Below are 16382 nucleotides of genomic sequence, written 5' to 3' on the forward strand. Positions count from 1 at the left end.
AGCTGTACATTATAATTTGACATCTGTATATTCTACTGTGTGTCTACCACCCAAAGTCCAGTTTCCTTCAGCTACCATATTTGATCCCCTTTACTCACTTCAGCCTTCCCCTACCCTCCATATTGACACCCTTTACATTGTCTACCTGGCCTCTCCTCTCCCAACCCCAACCCTCTGGTAACCACTAGTCTATAGTCTATGTCCATGAGTCTCTCTTTGTTTGTCTTGTTCATTTGCTACTTTTAGGTTTGTATCCCACATATAAGTGATATCATGTGATTTTCAACTTTTTCTGTCATGCTTATTTCGGCTAGCATGATTGTCTCGAGGTCCATCCATGTTGTCGCAAATGGCAGTATTTCATCTCTTCTTATGGCTGAGTATCATTCCATTGTATGTATGTACAACAGTTTCTTTAGCCAGTTATCTATGATAGGACACTTTGGTTGCTTCCATGTCCTGGTCACTGTAAATAATGCTGCTATAAACATCAATGTGCAAATATCTTTTTGTATATGGGTTTTCAAGTCTTTGAGGTAAATACCCCGTAGAGTGATAGCTGGATCATATAGTAGATCAATTCTTAGTTTTTTGAGAAACCTCCATACTCTTTTCCATAGTGGCTATACCAATTTGCAGTCCCACCAGCAGTGTATAATGGTTCCTTTTTCTCTACATCCTCTCAGCATCTTTTATTACTCATCTTGTTGATGATAGCTATTCTAACAGGTGTGAGATGTTATCTCACTGTGGTTTTGATTGGCATTTCCCTAATAGCTAGCAAGGTTGAGCACCTTTTCAAATATTTGTTAGCCATTTGCATGTCCTTTAGGAAAAGTGTCTGTTCAGGTCCTCTGCCCATTTGTTGATTGGAGCATTTGCTTTTATGTTATTATTGAGTTGCATGAGTTCTTTGTGTATTTCGGATAATAGGCTGTTATCTGAGGTGTTGCTTCCAAATATATTTTCTCATTCAGATGGTTTTCCCTTTACCTTGTTGATGATTTCTTTTTCTGAGCAGAAGATTCTTAGTTTGATTTAGTCCCATTCATGAATATTAGTTTCTCCTTCCCTTGCCATTGAGGTCAAATTCATAAAATCCACTTTAAGTCCCATGTCCTTGAGTTTGATTCCCATGGGTTTTTTTTCTATGCATTTTATACTTTCAGGTCTTATATTCGGGTCCTTAATCCATTTTGAGTTAATTTTGATGTGCAGTGATAGACCCTGGAGATTTTTAAACTAGCTATATAGGCTCTAGATGCATGAATTCCAATACAGCAGCTCTATACTCAGGGCTGAACATTTGCATTTATAAGCTCCCAGATGCTGCTGACAGTGCTGGTCCCGAGACCAGTGAGAGAGTTGGAAAAAAATAGAAGAGACTTATTCATGAATAGTTTTATAGACATTGGCAAAGATTTCAGATTTTAGTACAGGAGTAACACAAAATGACTGGAAGTTTTAAGTAAAGAAGCCACAAATTCCGATGACACCTAAAAAAATCGATCTGACTTCTATGTAAAGGGAGACACAGTGAATATTTGGAAGCCTTTTAGAACAGTCTTGCAAGAGCAAAATGTTTATATGAGCTGCTTTTGAAGAATGGTGAACTCAAATCATATAACTAAGGCAGTGTTGCTCCGATAATTTCATTGCTTTGATATGGGGAGAAGGAAAACAAAAGTACAATGACAAGATTCTATCGTGGTTGGGGGAGCTAGAGACCTAGAAAAGATTAAATTTCAATTTATGAGAATCTGAGCAGCTACATGCTAGTGGATATTGACAGTGGAAACAAGGACAGAGATAAGTAATGTGTCTGCCAGCATGCCAAGAAAGGTCTTTCTACTATTTGCTGTCGCCCATCTGAGTATCTCTTTATTGTAATGGACAAGCCTTGGAATACTCCTCAGTTCTTCAGGAACCTGTTCTTTCCATAAGGCCAGGAGCTCCTTACTGTTAAACACTGATTGTCCCTGCGCTCTATGCCTCCAAAACCTAATGAACAGAGGACCCTGATCAATCTGGTAACCAAAATCAGAAGGCACATGCTTATGATTAGAAATTTGAAGAGGTTGAAAAAGGCCAAAAAGATTATGTTTTTTTAAGTCATATTTATTTACACACCTGGGTTTAATATTATAAAATAAACATTTAGAAGTATAATTCTCACGTTGATTTTATCTTATTATTTCAAACTCTGCACTTCCTTTCTATCAAACATCTCTCAGTCTAGATTTCTATGTTCATCATGATTTACTTTGAGGATCTCAAGACTGTTCCCAAATTTCTATTGTTCATCTCCTCTCCTTGAATTTTCCTATCACTGAGCTCAGCATTGGGTTTATAATCTATAGAACATTGCTGACAGTTCAAAGAACTACTTTGAAACTGTCTTTAAAGTCTTCTCAAAATAATTTTATTACTTCTCGTTAAGCAGACTCTGACACAGTGATTGGCATGCAGGATGTTTACTAAGCAATGCTCCTGGACTCAGTTCCTGTGGAAGGGCAAATGTTTAGTAAGAAATTTGACCTCACCTAAAGAGAGTAATGGGCTTTGTCCCAGATCTTGGAAGGTAACCTTTAAGTCCTTGAAATTTAGTGATAAGAGTGATTGGTTATTCATGATGTGCCCCATAGACCATACCTGATAGTGCGTGCTCATGAGATGACTCAAAGTGGGGACTGGCCATGTCAAAAAGACCAAACGTATAAAAAAGTGTTGGATCCTTTTACAAATTGATACCAGCCCAAACTTTTGGGAGAGAGGCTGCAAACTGTGTTCAACCAAAGGGGAAATCATTTAATTAATCACATCTCTGTAATGAAGTCGCAATAAAAACTCTGGACACTGAAGCTTAGGGGAGCTACTTAATGGGCAATACTCTAGTGCTGTCTCACAGTGTGGCCAGGAAGCAGTAAGAGATCTAGACTCACAAGGAATAAATAGCAAGTAGATTGACATATGGGACCTTCCAGATCTTGCCCTAGGTGTTCTACTTTGGGCTAGTTCTATTTTGTATTCTTTCGCTATAATAAAACTGTAATCATAAGTATAAACTGTCCCAAGTTCTGTGACTCATTCTGATGAATTATTGAACCAGAATAAGGTCCCTTAGTTTGAATGTTCTAAAAGATTATTCTAAAAAATTATTGAATGTGACGGTGTCCCTTAATTTGTAGCTAACTTGTCTAAAGTGAGGGTGGCCCTGGGGACTTCTGAGATTGTGGATGGTGTCTGAAGTAAAGAGAGTCTTGAAGGGTCTATTCCCTCAGACTTTATAGTCTGGTAAACACTTTGTTGTAAGGAAGAGCAGTGGAAATAATCAGGTCAAGCTGAAGCTCATCGAAGGCCTCCTAAAATCACCAGGGTATTTTGGGTCTAGGATGGTACTTAGAGTTGGCTGAAATTGAGGATAAGAAGCCAAATGTCATTGGATATGGGCTTTCGCAGAAGGAGGCATGATTATGGTTAGGTGGCTCTCTGCAGCTGAGGCAGATCTATGCAGTCTAATGCTGAGGACTAAATGGTACAGCCAATATCTGGAGCAACATGTTCCTCATTCCTAACAGGAGACCTTTCTTATTGTGCTGAAATAACATAACATAAAATTTGTCATCTAATCTATGGCGATGCCATCGTGAACAAGCCCAATCTCGTCTGAAGGTCGGAAGGTAAGCATTGTCGGGCCTGGTTAGTACTTCAATGGGAGACCACCTGGGAAGACCAGCTGCTGTAGGCATAAAAAAAATGAAAATAAAAAATACAGAATTGTAAGTTGACAAGGTCCTTGCAATCTGTGAGGTCAACCAAGGATTGCCTCGCCTAAAAAAAGTAATTTCCATCTTAACCATTTTTAACTGTAAAGTTCTGTTGTTTTAAGTACATTCCCAATGTTATGCAAGCATCATCATCATTCAACTCCAGAAATCCTTTTATCTTGCAAAAATGTAACATTATTTGCCCATTAAACACTAACTCTGTATTTCCTCTTTTCCCTGCTCATAGAACCCACTATTCTACTTTATATCTCTATAAATTTGACTACTTTACGAGCCTCATATAAGTGGAATAATACAGTATTTATCTTTTTAGGCCTGCCTATTTAATTGACTGGGGAGATGTTGAAATGGGAAGGAGAATTATTTAAAAAATTGGAGATCCCCTTTGCTTGGATCCTACATCCCAGTTTTCCTTGGAAAGTTCTAATTGACAATTATTTCTTCAAACTCAGTATTAATACTCTTCCATTTCAATTTTAAAACACCCTGGCTTAGGGAATTCAGTAGTCATCCTATTTGATCAAGAATCTGACCAACATAATGAAAGAGCAAAAATATGAATGTGTTGGTTCTTAAAGTACAGTTTAGAGCCCCCTTGCAAACAGAAAAAAAAATCAAGAGAGAACTAGAAAAAAATAAAGGAAAGAGAGAGCTATAATTACTTTATATTCTTTGACCCAATGTCTCTAAAGTGGGTATACAGAGAAACTAGTGAATAGCCCTATAACGATCAAAGCAAGACTGCTTTTTACCAAGTCCTGAATAATGCATTAGGTAAGTGAGAAGAGTGTTCTGATGTACTACACATAATCCTGGAGTGGCTATGACCTAAGTGGAGAGTCCAAAATAATCTCCCAACTCCTTTACAGCTATACAAAGAGAAAAACCTTTGTAAATAGAAAGTAGGGAGCCATATGGGTACGTATGCGCCATGTGACTGCAAAGTCAGAAATTCCTTGTAGCACATATTTGATTTTGCTGCTTTTCCAGTTCTATGAACTAAAAAAGATGGCACAGGCATTGAGATAAGGCTATTACTTTTGATAACCCTCCAGAGTGCACTCTAGCATCCTCTGGCTGTAACTTAAAGACACAGCATGGGGTAACCACAGTGTACATCACCAAAGCCACTGCATCCTTCTTCAGGAAAGATGAGGCAGCTGAATTCAGATATAACCCAAGGCCTGCTCCATAAAGTAAGCAAACAACTGACAGGCGAGGAAAAGATTTTATATTTCTTATCTGGTGATGAGACTTTCAGAATGGAGGAAATGATTTTAGAGTAACAGAAAAAGATCCCTGAGAGTGGCACAGCACCAAAGATGGCACAAATAAAATAGGATAATAAGTTATTGGTGGAGGTATCATTACAGGCAAGCTTGAGGAGTTGAGGAGGGTTACAAAAGAAATGAGGACTTTCCAAATCAGTACAGAAGGTAAGTTGTGACATCATCAAATTCTACAGGTCTGAGTTCAAAAGCTGATGAAAAATGACAGAAAACCAACAAGCCACAGAGGCACGGGTTCATTATTACCAGATAGTGTAGGTTTTGACAAATGGCCATCAAGTAGTCATAGGTCATCATGGCCAGGAGTATGCTGTCCAAACATGCAAAAGAGAAGAAAGGTAACATGAGTTAAGCAACCTGCATAGACGATGGATTTGCTGTATGTCTGCAGGTTCACCAGCATCTTGGGGACTGTAGTTGTGCTGAAACTAATGTCATCCAACGACTAATTGGATGGAAGAAGTACATAGGGGTGTGGAGATGGGAGTCAAAGATGACATTCAGAATGATGAGTAGGGTCCTGAGCAGTCACCAGGTACATGGATAGGAAAAGACCAAAAAGAAGAGGCTGCCCTTCTGGACCATCTGAGAGTCTCAGGAGGAAGAATTTGGAGTCACCTGTCAGATTGCATGGTTCCATGCAGATGGGACACATTTGAAGGAAAAAAAAAAGAGAGTGTTGTATGAATAAAACAAGTATAGAGGCATCCAGCTAAGTGTCCATATTTTGGAATTAACAAGTATTATTAAAGTATTTACACTTGAGGAGGTATTTACACTTGAGGAAGTATTTACACTTGAGAAAGTATTTACACTTGAGGACCATACACCCGCACTACGTTTGACAACATTTCTCAATTATGATCTCTTTTTTTACATCTCTTTCCTTATTGATCTCTGGGCTATTCATCTGTTTTTTATACGCCCACTATTGAGACACTGGGTCAAAGACTATTAAAGAAAGATCATTCTTAGAAGACAACCCATGAACACATTAAAATATCAGCCTTATACTTTGGAAGGAAAATATGGAATAAGAAATATTTTTCTCTCTTTAAGAAAAAAAATCATCATAATTAAAAGATGCTAAGAAGCAGTCAAGAGGACTTTATTCTATCCAAATGCACTATAGGAAATTCTCTTAATTTGGAATGTAGTCTAGAAAAGCTAAAACCACATTAACTGCATTCTAAATTAAAATAAAATGTTCATAATCAGATAGCATTTTTGGATGCAATTATTTTTAGAGTTTTCATCTTTATTTGGTTTTATGAAATCCATCTTGTATGAAGATAAGTGTTCATTCAAATGTGTGGGTTGACCGGTCAAAGTCCCTTCAATATAACTCAAATATACAAATATTTGACCTTGGTGGACTTCGCATTTTTAAAAATATGTTCTTGTTAAATGCATGAGATCATACAGCATCACTGATTCTAAAGATGATATTCATTACGATACACCAATGATTAAATAATAATTAACTTTCATGAGTACTCTGGACTTAATTTTCCTTTGGAAAGTTTGTTTTCTATCAGTAATATACAGTCTCAGAGAAATATCTCAGGTTGAAATTGCTCTGCTTTTATTTGTAGTGGCTTGGTAAAACTTTTTAAATATGTCTCAAATTTAATAAACATTTGTGAAGGGTTGATTTCTCATCAAACTTAACCCCTTAATGGACAGTTGAGAAATTCAGGTGCAAAGTCAGGTCTCAAACTTTTAGTTGGCCTTCTTTATGCCAGCTAAGGTACTTTTCAAGTCAATTCTTCCTTATACGTGGATTACATTTCTCCTAAATTCAGCTCCCTGAAGGCCACTTCATTTGTCTTGACAGATCAAAACATGATGTGATTTCAGAAAAATCAAAAGACAAAAGAACAAAGACTAACAGCACAAACACTCAGGTAGTTTGTTCCTGTATTATTTGAGCTGACATTATAGGGTTGCTGTAAGAAATAAAATTCAATTATAAATATAAAATTCTTAAACAGTGGTTACCAATGCTAGTTGATCATTAAATTACCTACCCATCTTTTCAAATTTAATCATGGACTGGTTATAGCCCAGAACCAATTAAATTAGAATCTCTACACATAAGTCTTTTGGGCATACTAACTTATAGCCACGATAGAGAATAATTGCCAGGCAATTAATTAATGTTGTACTAATTCTATCAATTATTATCAGTACCATTTTTACCCACTACCCATATTAAAATATAAATATTTGATAATCCTTGCTTTAGAGCTCATATTTATTATTCATAAAACATGAGGTTATGGGGGTTTTTTTGGTTTTTGGTTTTTTTGCTAACCCTATGGTCTTCTTTCACTCACTTTAGTTGTCTAAAGGCAAATGCTGTCATGAATTTGGTGGATGCATTTCCCTTTCATTGTTTTTATAATATTCTTATTGATGTATATATTCACAAACTATTCTCGTGAATATTTACCTAAAAACTCTCATGCTGCACATATTGTTTTCTGAGTTCTCTTTTACTACAGCATGTGTTTTAATGCTGTGCGTGAATGTCATACATCTATTCAAAACTTTAAATGATGCATAATATTACCTGAGGGATCATCTTTATTTTATTTTTTATTTTTTTAATGATACAGCTAAGAAGATTATTATTCCCCTCTTAATGATGTACATTTGAGAATTTCCTAGAGATATAAACACATAATTGTGTGTTATAAAAACTTGATATCTGTGCAACTTTATAATCAATTACCTGTACTTGTTTTCCCAATAGAAAAGTCAGACAAAATCACCTATATGCTCTGACTGCCAAGGTGTAAAATCAGAAAGATCCTTGTAATCTGACTAGCAATAGACTTTTCATGATAGAGCCACTTGAAAATTCCCATTATGTATAAAGAATGATGTTTCCATATCTCAGGTTATACAAAATGGGCTGAAAAATTCTTTACTATTCATAGAAAACCCTAAGATGTACAATAGTCATGCAGTAAAGGTCCCTGCAAGCCACTTGGTCCTTTCTGCTAATTCACAGATGAACTGGCCAAATCCCAAAGAAAGGAATTGGTGATTCTGCCTCCATTTGCTCATCTGAGTCTAAAGAACATTTGGAAAGAAATAATGATTGTGCTGTGGTGGAGGGGACAGAGCCCTGGGATGGGAATCAGGAGACGTCTCTCTGAGTACACAGCTCTCACCACCTCAATGTGAAATGTGTGTAAATCTCTCCACTTCTCTGTGCTGATGTTTCATATAGAAATAGGGAAAATGACATCCATCTCTGGAACACGTGTGGCACCGACAGAGATCTGTCCTTAATAAATGTTCAGTCATGGTTTTTCAATCATATTGGAAGAGTGGGCTTGTTCAATAAATACAATCTCAACACAGGTTTAATGACATTTTATTCTATTGTATGGCAAAGAGGTAGAAGCCTATCATGTCCCATTCATTCCTGGTAATTCATCCATAGAATGAGTGGAAATCCTAAAATGTGTCTCAGTCTAAACAATAACATTTACCTCCCTTTCTCTTTTCCTGCCTTTTTCATTTTTTTTTCATTTTTATGAAAATCTCACAATTGTTTTGTCCTTGGATTGAATTTATTTATTTTTAAATTTTTTATTAAATATATTGGGATGAAACTGATTAACAAAATCAAATAAGTTTCAAGTGTATCATTCAATAAAAAGTTATATATTTATTGCTTTGTGTGTTCACCAGAGTTGGATTTCCCTTCATTGCCAAATGTTTTCACCCTTTTCTTCATATTTAAATGTTGTAGATTCTATTAAATATGAAAATGATAGGTTTCTTAGAAAATCTGAGACATAGATACATGCACTGTCCTATCTTCTGTCCAGGCATATGAGTCATTGCTGGAAGGAATGACAGTCCAGGAAGGAAAACACTATGTGGAAGTCACGTTGCCTGTGCTCTGCTTCTGAGATCCAAGGAAGAGTCTATTTAGTATTTAATGGAGATTGTTTTTGTTCTCTGCCAAGCAAAGTATATGCTCTGGGGGTTCAGAAAGGAATTAGACTCAGTTGTCTCCCTCTAGGCATTCAGAACCTACCCTTGTAAGGACAAAATAACTGAAACTTTCCATATCGGTGCCCTCTCATCTGTTTGACCCAACACTCCTGTTTGTCATGATGGTGAAAAAACAATACTCCTGAAAGTCCCTTCTCCATCCTCCATCTCCACAATCCTCAACGGGCTGTTCTATCTCTGCTGGAGTGTGACCACTGTCCCTGTCCTGCCTGGCAAGCAAGCGATGATGATTCAAGCTACTTCCCCAGGTCTGGCAGTGAAGAGGAGTTAGTGGTGGGCCTCCTGAAGCAGTGATTCTTAAGGAAGAAGACTCAGATGTGAGGCCCTCTGGACTAAAATGTAGAACCTGAAGAACTGGAGAAACAACCCAATTATCTCTTCCTGCATGGCCTTAGGAGCTCAATGCACAGAGCTCACAATGAGCCAAATCGGTCCATGCTATCCCAAGCTCTGAGGACTTCCTGTTATTAATAGAAGACAAAAAATGAAAGGGAATGTACTTTCAAAATTCCTGGCCCTTCCTCTCCTCAGGAGGAAGCTCACCTGTATTCCTCATGTCTGTTTTCAAGTTGCAGGGATTTTATAAACTCAGACTTTTTTTTTCTATTACAAAAAACAATGTGTAACTTGTATGTTTGCAAATTCACTGAATTCATTATTCCATGTAGGGATAATTGTGTTTTCTACACCCAGAATATGCCATAATTTCTATGTTCTTATTTAAGGTTGTTACGTCTTAGGAGAACTTCCTATTTTTTCCCTATAGTCCTGTTTTGGGGTTTTTAAATTTTATGTGTTAAAGATATATGATTTTTGTCATTTTGAATGACAGCCAAAGTTCTAATTTTTCCCGTAGAATTTATGTATATTGTTACAGTAGACCATCTATTTTGACATATCAAATTGACAATTTTCTTAAATCCTATAGGGGGTTTCGCCGATGTCTGTATTCTAAATGTAGGACTGTAGTCATTTCACGTCTTGACTAGAAGAGGATCCAATTTCAAAGTTCACTAACGTGGCTTTGGCAGGAATCAGTTCATCATTTGCAGTTGGCCATAGGCATCCCTCAGCATCATACCACCTGAGCTTCTCCATTTGGCAGCTGACAACATCACAGCTCTCTTCTAACAGAGTGAGCTGGTGAGAGAGTAGAAGAGGGCTGATAGCCGACAGTCTGACTCTACTTACACATTGATGTCAGAGTGACATCCCAATACTTTTTTAAATTATTTTAATATCAAATTTATTGAGGTGACATTGGTTAATAAAATCATATAGGTTCAAGTGTACAATTCAATAATCTGTCGTACGTATATTGCATTGTGTGTTCATCATCCAAAGTTAAATTTTCTTCTGTCACTATATATTTCACCCCCTTTACCTTTTGCTACCTCCTCCTGTCTCCCCTTTCCCTCTGGTAACCACTAAGCTGTTGTCTATGTCTATGAGTTTTTATTTGTTTGTCTTGTGCATTTGTTGATTTCTGTCTTATATCCCACATATAAGTGAAATAAGATTATTCTAAACTTTTTCAGACTTATTTCACTTAACATGATAATCTCAAGGTCCTGCGTGGTATACCAGTTATGTCTACCTGGTTATTGCCCAATATTTTTTGACATTTTATTCACTGCATGTAAGTTACAAGGCCCAATCCACATGGACATGGGTTTATACAAAGGCATGTAGACAGGAGGCAGGGGATATTGAAAACATCTTAGAAGATGTCCACAGCAAAGGCCTCAATCTCCATCAATAATTTGGACTCTAGGCACAAAAGGCACTAGAGATGTCTCTCTGCTTTCCTGCATAGTCCCCAAACGTTCTCACATCACCACCTTCTCAAAATAAGAAAGTCTTTACTAGAAAAGAACTGGCACATGGAAGAACGTGCTCTGTTTAGGTATTTGTGCAGACCCCACAATGCTGTTTCTGACCACGTCATGAAAAGGAAGTCTCCACGGTTTCTCTTATATCAATGGAGTCCTTTCGTCTTTGCCAAGAGAAGCCACAGCCATTTCGGAATTAATTCAACAAGTGACTCTAGAGTCTTCTGAATTCTGCTCAACTAGTAAGAGCTTATCTCACTCCATTCTTATATTTTCTTTATAATCTTTGTATTTTAACTCTTGAAGTCTTTTTTTAAGTGCGGTTCTGGCTTATGTGTTTAATCTCTACAGTCTTCTTGAGTCAGATTTCTATGTATGAGGAACTCAGAGACTGGTTTCTCAATAACTGATATGAAGAAAACGTGACCACTTACCCAGTTAAATAGGATATGGGAATATTATGATAATTATGTGTATGTACTTAAATGGCAGGGAAAATTTTTAAGGAGCCCAAATGACCACATGGCAGGAGTATAGAAAAGAATTGAAAAAAGGAGGTATAAGTGTGAGAAATTTTAGGCTGCTTGGGCACAAGGAAAAACCTAATATTAAACTGAGCCAGATACTAGGTTCATTGTGAGTGAAGTTGGTACGTGATATAGCTTAGTGGTAAAAGGCAGAGTAGATTAAATGAGTTATAAGACAGCTTTTCAGAAATTCCAGGATGCTACCTCAGAAACTACATGTAGCATTTCTAGGAAAGATGGATATATACATAGGTACCTGGGTTTGTAGAAGAAGAGAGACAGAGGTCAAAGACAGAAGAGAAAGAAGCATGATTACAACTTAGAATCCTAATGGAGTGGTTACTAGTGAAAGGAAAGCTTTCCTCTTTGCTGAGGATGTGGTTTTGTACTACTCCTAAGTAAAGAAAATGAAGATAGAGTTAAATTTATTCATAATGACTTGGGTGACTTGACGATCTACAGGGACAGTTAGAATCACACAGCCACGGGAAATATCATACCACTACTTTAAAAATCAGTTGTACATCCTTGATCCAGAGATAGCATTACAATCTCGTTCTTATCCTGAGTCACTTTGCATTCTTCCAATTTATTCCCCATTTTTTGATTTACCAGATAGGGTTCAATGAAGAAAAGAAACCACACTAGTTATTTAATGAAGATAATTTCATATAGGTGTGGATAAATGGGTTTTGAAAGATAGAAGGCATGAAAAAAAAACACGGTAACACAGTGTCATAACTGCAGTAAACATTGATAAACTCATAGTCTAAGGAGTAAGGGGAAAGTTAGAGTGTATGCCCTTTACTGGCCCTTATTGAAAGAACCTAAAGAGAAACCAAGCGGAAAATCAGAGCAGCAGTTTAAAGATTCCCAGCCCCCACCACAGCATCACAACTTACAGTATAAAAGGGTAAGTTTGCAGCAGAAAACAATAGCTTAATATCCAGCACAGAGGGATAGCTGTAAAGTATGGATAGAGAAGGTATGTGGGGAAAAAATGTATTACCAGTAATATGAGGGAAAAAACCGCATTGGCTGTGACTAATGTAAACTCTTTTGTATCTTCTCCTTTATGAGCTCTGATCACTTTCAGATCTTTAGGACCTAATCATAGACAGAAAAGAACCCAAGACATACAAGTCATCTTTGAATAAAAGATCTGACAAAATACAATAGTCCTCATCTTGTCTGCGTATTAGACTAAACCTGGAATGCTGTTTAATGCGTTTATAATATTTTCACTCTCTGGTCCAATTAAATCGCATACTATAGTGATGGGACTCGGACATGAAGAATTTTAAAGCTCATCAGATGCTTCGAGTAGGAAGCCGAGATGGAGAACCAGTGACACACATTCTCTCACACAATCTGAAACAATAGATTTAAACAAAGCCAAAGTTTGAGGGAAAATAGGCATGGATGGTGAAAATAATTGGGAATCATATATAGCTATGTATTCAAATAGAGTTGTAAATTTCTACAAAATGCCTGGGTAATAGGGGACAAATACATAAGATTCCATAGTTGCAAATAAATTCAATTATGCAGTGATCTTGATATACATAGCATAAGAGAATAGTCCCCTAATTCCATCAAATATGTGCCAGAATAAGCAACTTTCTGATGTAATAGTTCAAAAAGAATGAAAACCATGAGCTACAACAATTGTGTGCCCAAAGAGGCATATTTGCCAATTCCAGATGTTTGGTTTTGCAGTGATTTCTAGTCTACTGACCATAGTATTGGGGGAAGGGGGTATTGAGACTAGGCTGTTCTGTTGAGAAGACTCTGCAGGGCTCTCTTGATGTCCCTGTTCCTCAGACTGTAGATGAAGGGGTTCGGCATGGGGGTGACCATCATATACACCACTGAGGCCACTGCACCTTCCTTCAAAGAAAATGAGACAGTTGAACTGAGGTACACTCCAATGCCTGTTCCATAAAATAAGCAAACAACTGACAGGTGAGAACCACAGGTGACGAAGGATTTATACTTCCCACATGATGATGGGACTCTTAGAATGGAGGAAACAATTTTATAGTAAGAGAAAATGATCCCTGAGAGTGGAACTCCACCAAAGATGGCAACAATAACATACATTAATAAGTTATTGGTGGAGGTATCATTACAGGCCAGCTTGAGGAGTTGAGCAGGGTCACAGAAAAAATGAGGAATTTCCACATTTGTGCAAAAGGAAAGTTGTGACATCAACAAGCAGTGCAGCTGAGAGTCCAAAAGGCTGATCAAAAAGGACACGAGAACCAGCAGGCTGCAGAGACGGGGGTTCAATATGACCGGGTAGTGCAGAGGGTAAAAAATAGCTATAAACCGATCATAGGCCATCACAGTTAGAAGTGCATTGTCCAGATATCCAAAAGGAATATAAAAGGACAATTGAATCAGACAGCCAGCATAGGAGATGACTCCGCTGTGAGTTTGGATGTCCAAAATCATCTTGGGGATGGTGGTAGAAGTAAAACCAATATCAGCCATGGACAGGATGGAGAGGAAGAAGTACATGGGAGTGTGGAGGTGGGAGTCAGAGCTGACAGCCAGGATGATGAGCAGATTCTCCAGGATGGTGACCAGGTACATGGACAGGAAGAGCCCAAAAATTAGAGGCTGCAGTTCTGGATCATCTGAGAGTCCCAGGAGGAGAAATTTCAAGACACTTGTTATATTCTGTGGTTCCACATAGCAGAGACACCTTTTGGAAAATAAAGGAGGTTTGGTATAAAGGAAAAAAGTATACAAGTATCCTTCCGTGTTTCTATATTTTGGATTTAAGTAATTCATAAATAAAATATTCACAATTGAAGACCATACTTTTTCTGTAGTATTTCTCGGTTATGACAAACTTTCTTTTGATATCTTTTTTCACATTGCATTCGCTCCATTAACCTGTTACTACATGAACACTTTGGAAAAAAATGAGCTGGAGAAATTAGAGGAGCAAGGTTATTTAGAGATCTAAAACTCCATAAACATATTAACTTTTCAGTCCCCTCCTGAGAAGGAAAGCAAAGAAGTGAGAAATATCTTACTCCCATAATAAAATAAAAAGTTCTTTATTAGTTTCTTTAATTATAGGACACTAATGAGCTATCATCGTATTTTATTTTCTCCAAATGCAATGCAATTAATTCTCTTGATTTGGACTATTTATATATATACTATAAGAGTTATGTAATAAAGCGTATGATTGCATTGTTGTGTGTGTGTGATATTTGGCTACTAACAATTTTTAAACCACACCTCTCCTTCTTCCCCTTCTGCCCAACATCTGGACCATCTGATAAGAAAGCTGGGGTTCTCCAGTTATAAAATAAAAAAGCCATGGGCATGTAATGTACAGTGTGGTAACTATAACTAATAATATTATATTTCATATTTGAAAGTTACTAAAACTATAAGTTTTAAAAGTTCTCATTACAATAAAAAATTTGTAACTATGTACAGTGGCACATCTAATCTAGACTTGTGATGATCATTTTGTAATATAATCAAATATAAATCATTATGTCATATACCTGAAAGTACTATAATGTTATGTGTCAATTATACCTCAATTTTTAAAAAGGCTGGCTCCTTCCTCTTTTGGTGACAGTGAGAGTTTCCAACCTCGCATATGAATGAACTCTCACTCTGAGCCCACAATCTAGCTACAATTTTAAAAAAAAGCCATTTTCCTTGACCTCTCATGTCATTGCAGACTAGGTTAGATGGGCTGCTAGACTTCCTCCAGACAGAGAGACATCCATATGAGGATAATACTTTTTATACCCTCTTGAATGTGTAGCATTTTTAGCCTCAATATTCAAGCCAAATTTGGAATGAGAGCCCAAATTTGGGGTGGGAGAAGGAAAGGGAAGAGAGAGGATGGGAGATGTCAGGAGAGGAGAGAAAGAAACACAGCTACTATGTGTCATGCCGAGGTCTGCACTCCTCAGCACAGAGAGCTCCCAGGACTTTTAATTATGTCTGCTGTTGCTATTACCCATGTCTTTGTCTCGACAAAGATCTGGATCCTCAGGGTTTTAGAATTGTACTCATGACACTTCGGTGATACAGCAAAGGGCTTAAAACCATTAAGCACAAGGTACCTAAAACCTACAAAGCAACCGTCATCATGGAGGAGGTCTCTCACTCTGAAGATCCTGATTTGAGGTTCTCTGGAGGAAGAAATCTATAAATATGACCAGGATAGAGAAAAGTGCCCTTGAAGTATATCTAGTGATAAAATAAAAAATAAAGAAAGTAGAAGGCAGAAAGAAAGGAGAGAGAGAGAGACAGAGAGAGAGAGAGAGACAGAGACAGAGAGAAACCTGGGTATGGAAAGGGAACAAAAACTGAAACAGAGCTGTACAATTTGACCCAGCTGGAACTCCAGAATGTAATGAAAGAATTTAGAGAAAAAAAGAGGCACTAATTGGCTTTTGTATCTCTTCAACATAGGTTCTGAATTAACGTTAACTTCAGCTGAAATGCATCAATTGGCAAAATTTCATATCCTCAACCAATACCATGTCTCAAATGACAGAAATAACTAGGAATCCCACTACATTCTAACAAGGTACCTTAAAATCTTAGGAAGTTCTCAAACATAAAAATAAAGGACGTCTATACCTCACCTTTATCATTGCGGACTATTGCTTTGTCTAAATTCTCTTTTGCAATAGCACCTATTGCCCTCAAAAATCCACTATTGGCCATGGACACTCTGACTAAATTATAATTAAACTGAGTCTTTGGCCCTGCAGCACAATTTACAATAGCCAACATATGGAAGCGACCTAAATGCCCATCCACAGACGATTGGATAAAGAAATTATGGTTCATGTGTACAATGGAATATCACACAGCCATTAAAGAAAATGAAATCCTAACATTCACAATGACATGGAT

General features: G+C 37.2%; 1 protein-coding gene across 1 annotated transcript; it reads right to left on the reverse strand.

Annotated features, from left to right (window-relative positions):
- Positions 1-13241: 13241 nt before the first annotated feature.
- On the reverse strand, positions 13242-14184 carry LOC120583118 (olfactory receptor 18-like; the record flags this gene model as incomplete). Its single annotated transcript, XM_039838454.1, has 1 exon — positions 13242-14184. A coding segment is annotated over one exon (943 nt), but the record flags the coding sequence as incomplete, so codon positions are not given.
- Between the last annotated feature and the right edge of the window lie 2198 nt (positions 14185-16382).

This window comes from Pteropus medius, unplaced genomic scaffold (genome assembly GCF_902729225.1).
Source record: "Pteropus medius unplaced genomic scaffold, Ma_sr-lr_union100, whole genome shotgun sequence".
NCBI lineage: Eukaryota > Metazoa > Chordata > Mammalia > Chiroptera > Pteropodidae > Pteropus > Pteropus medius.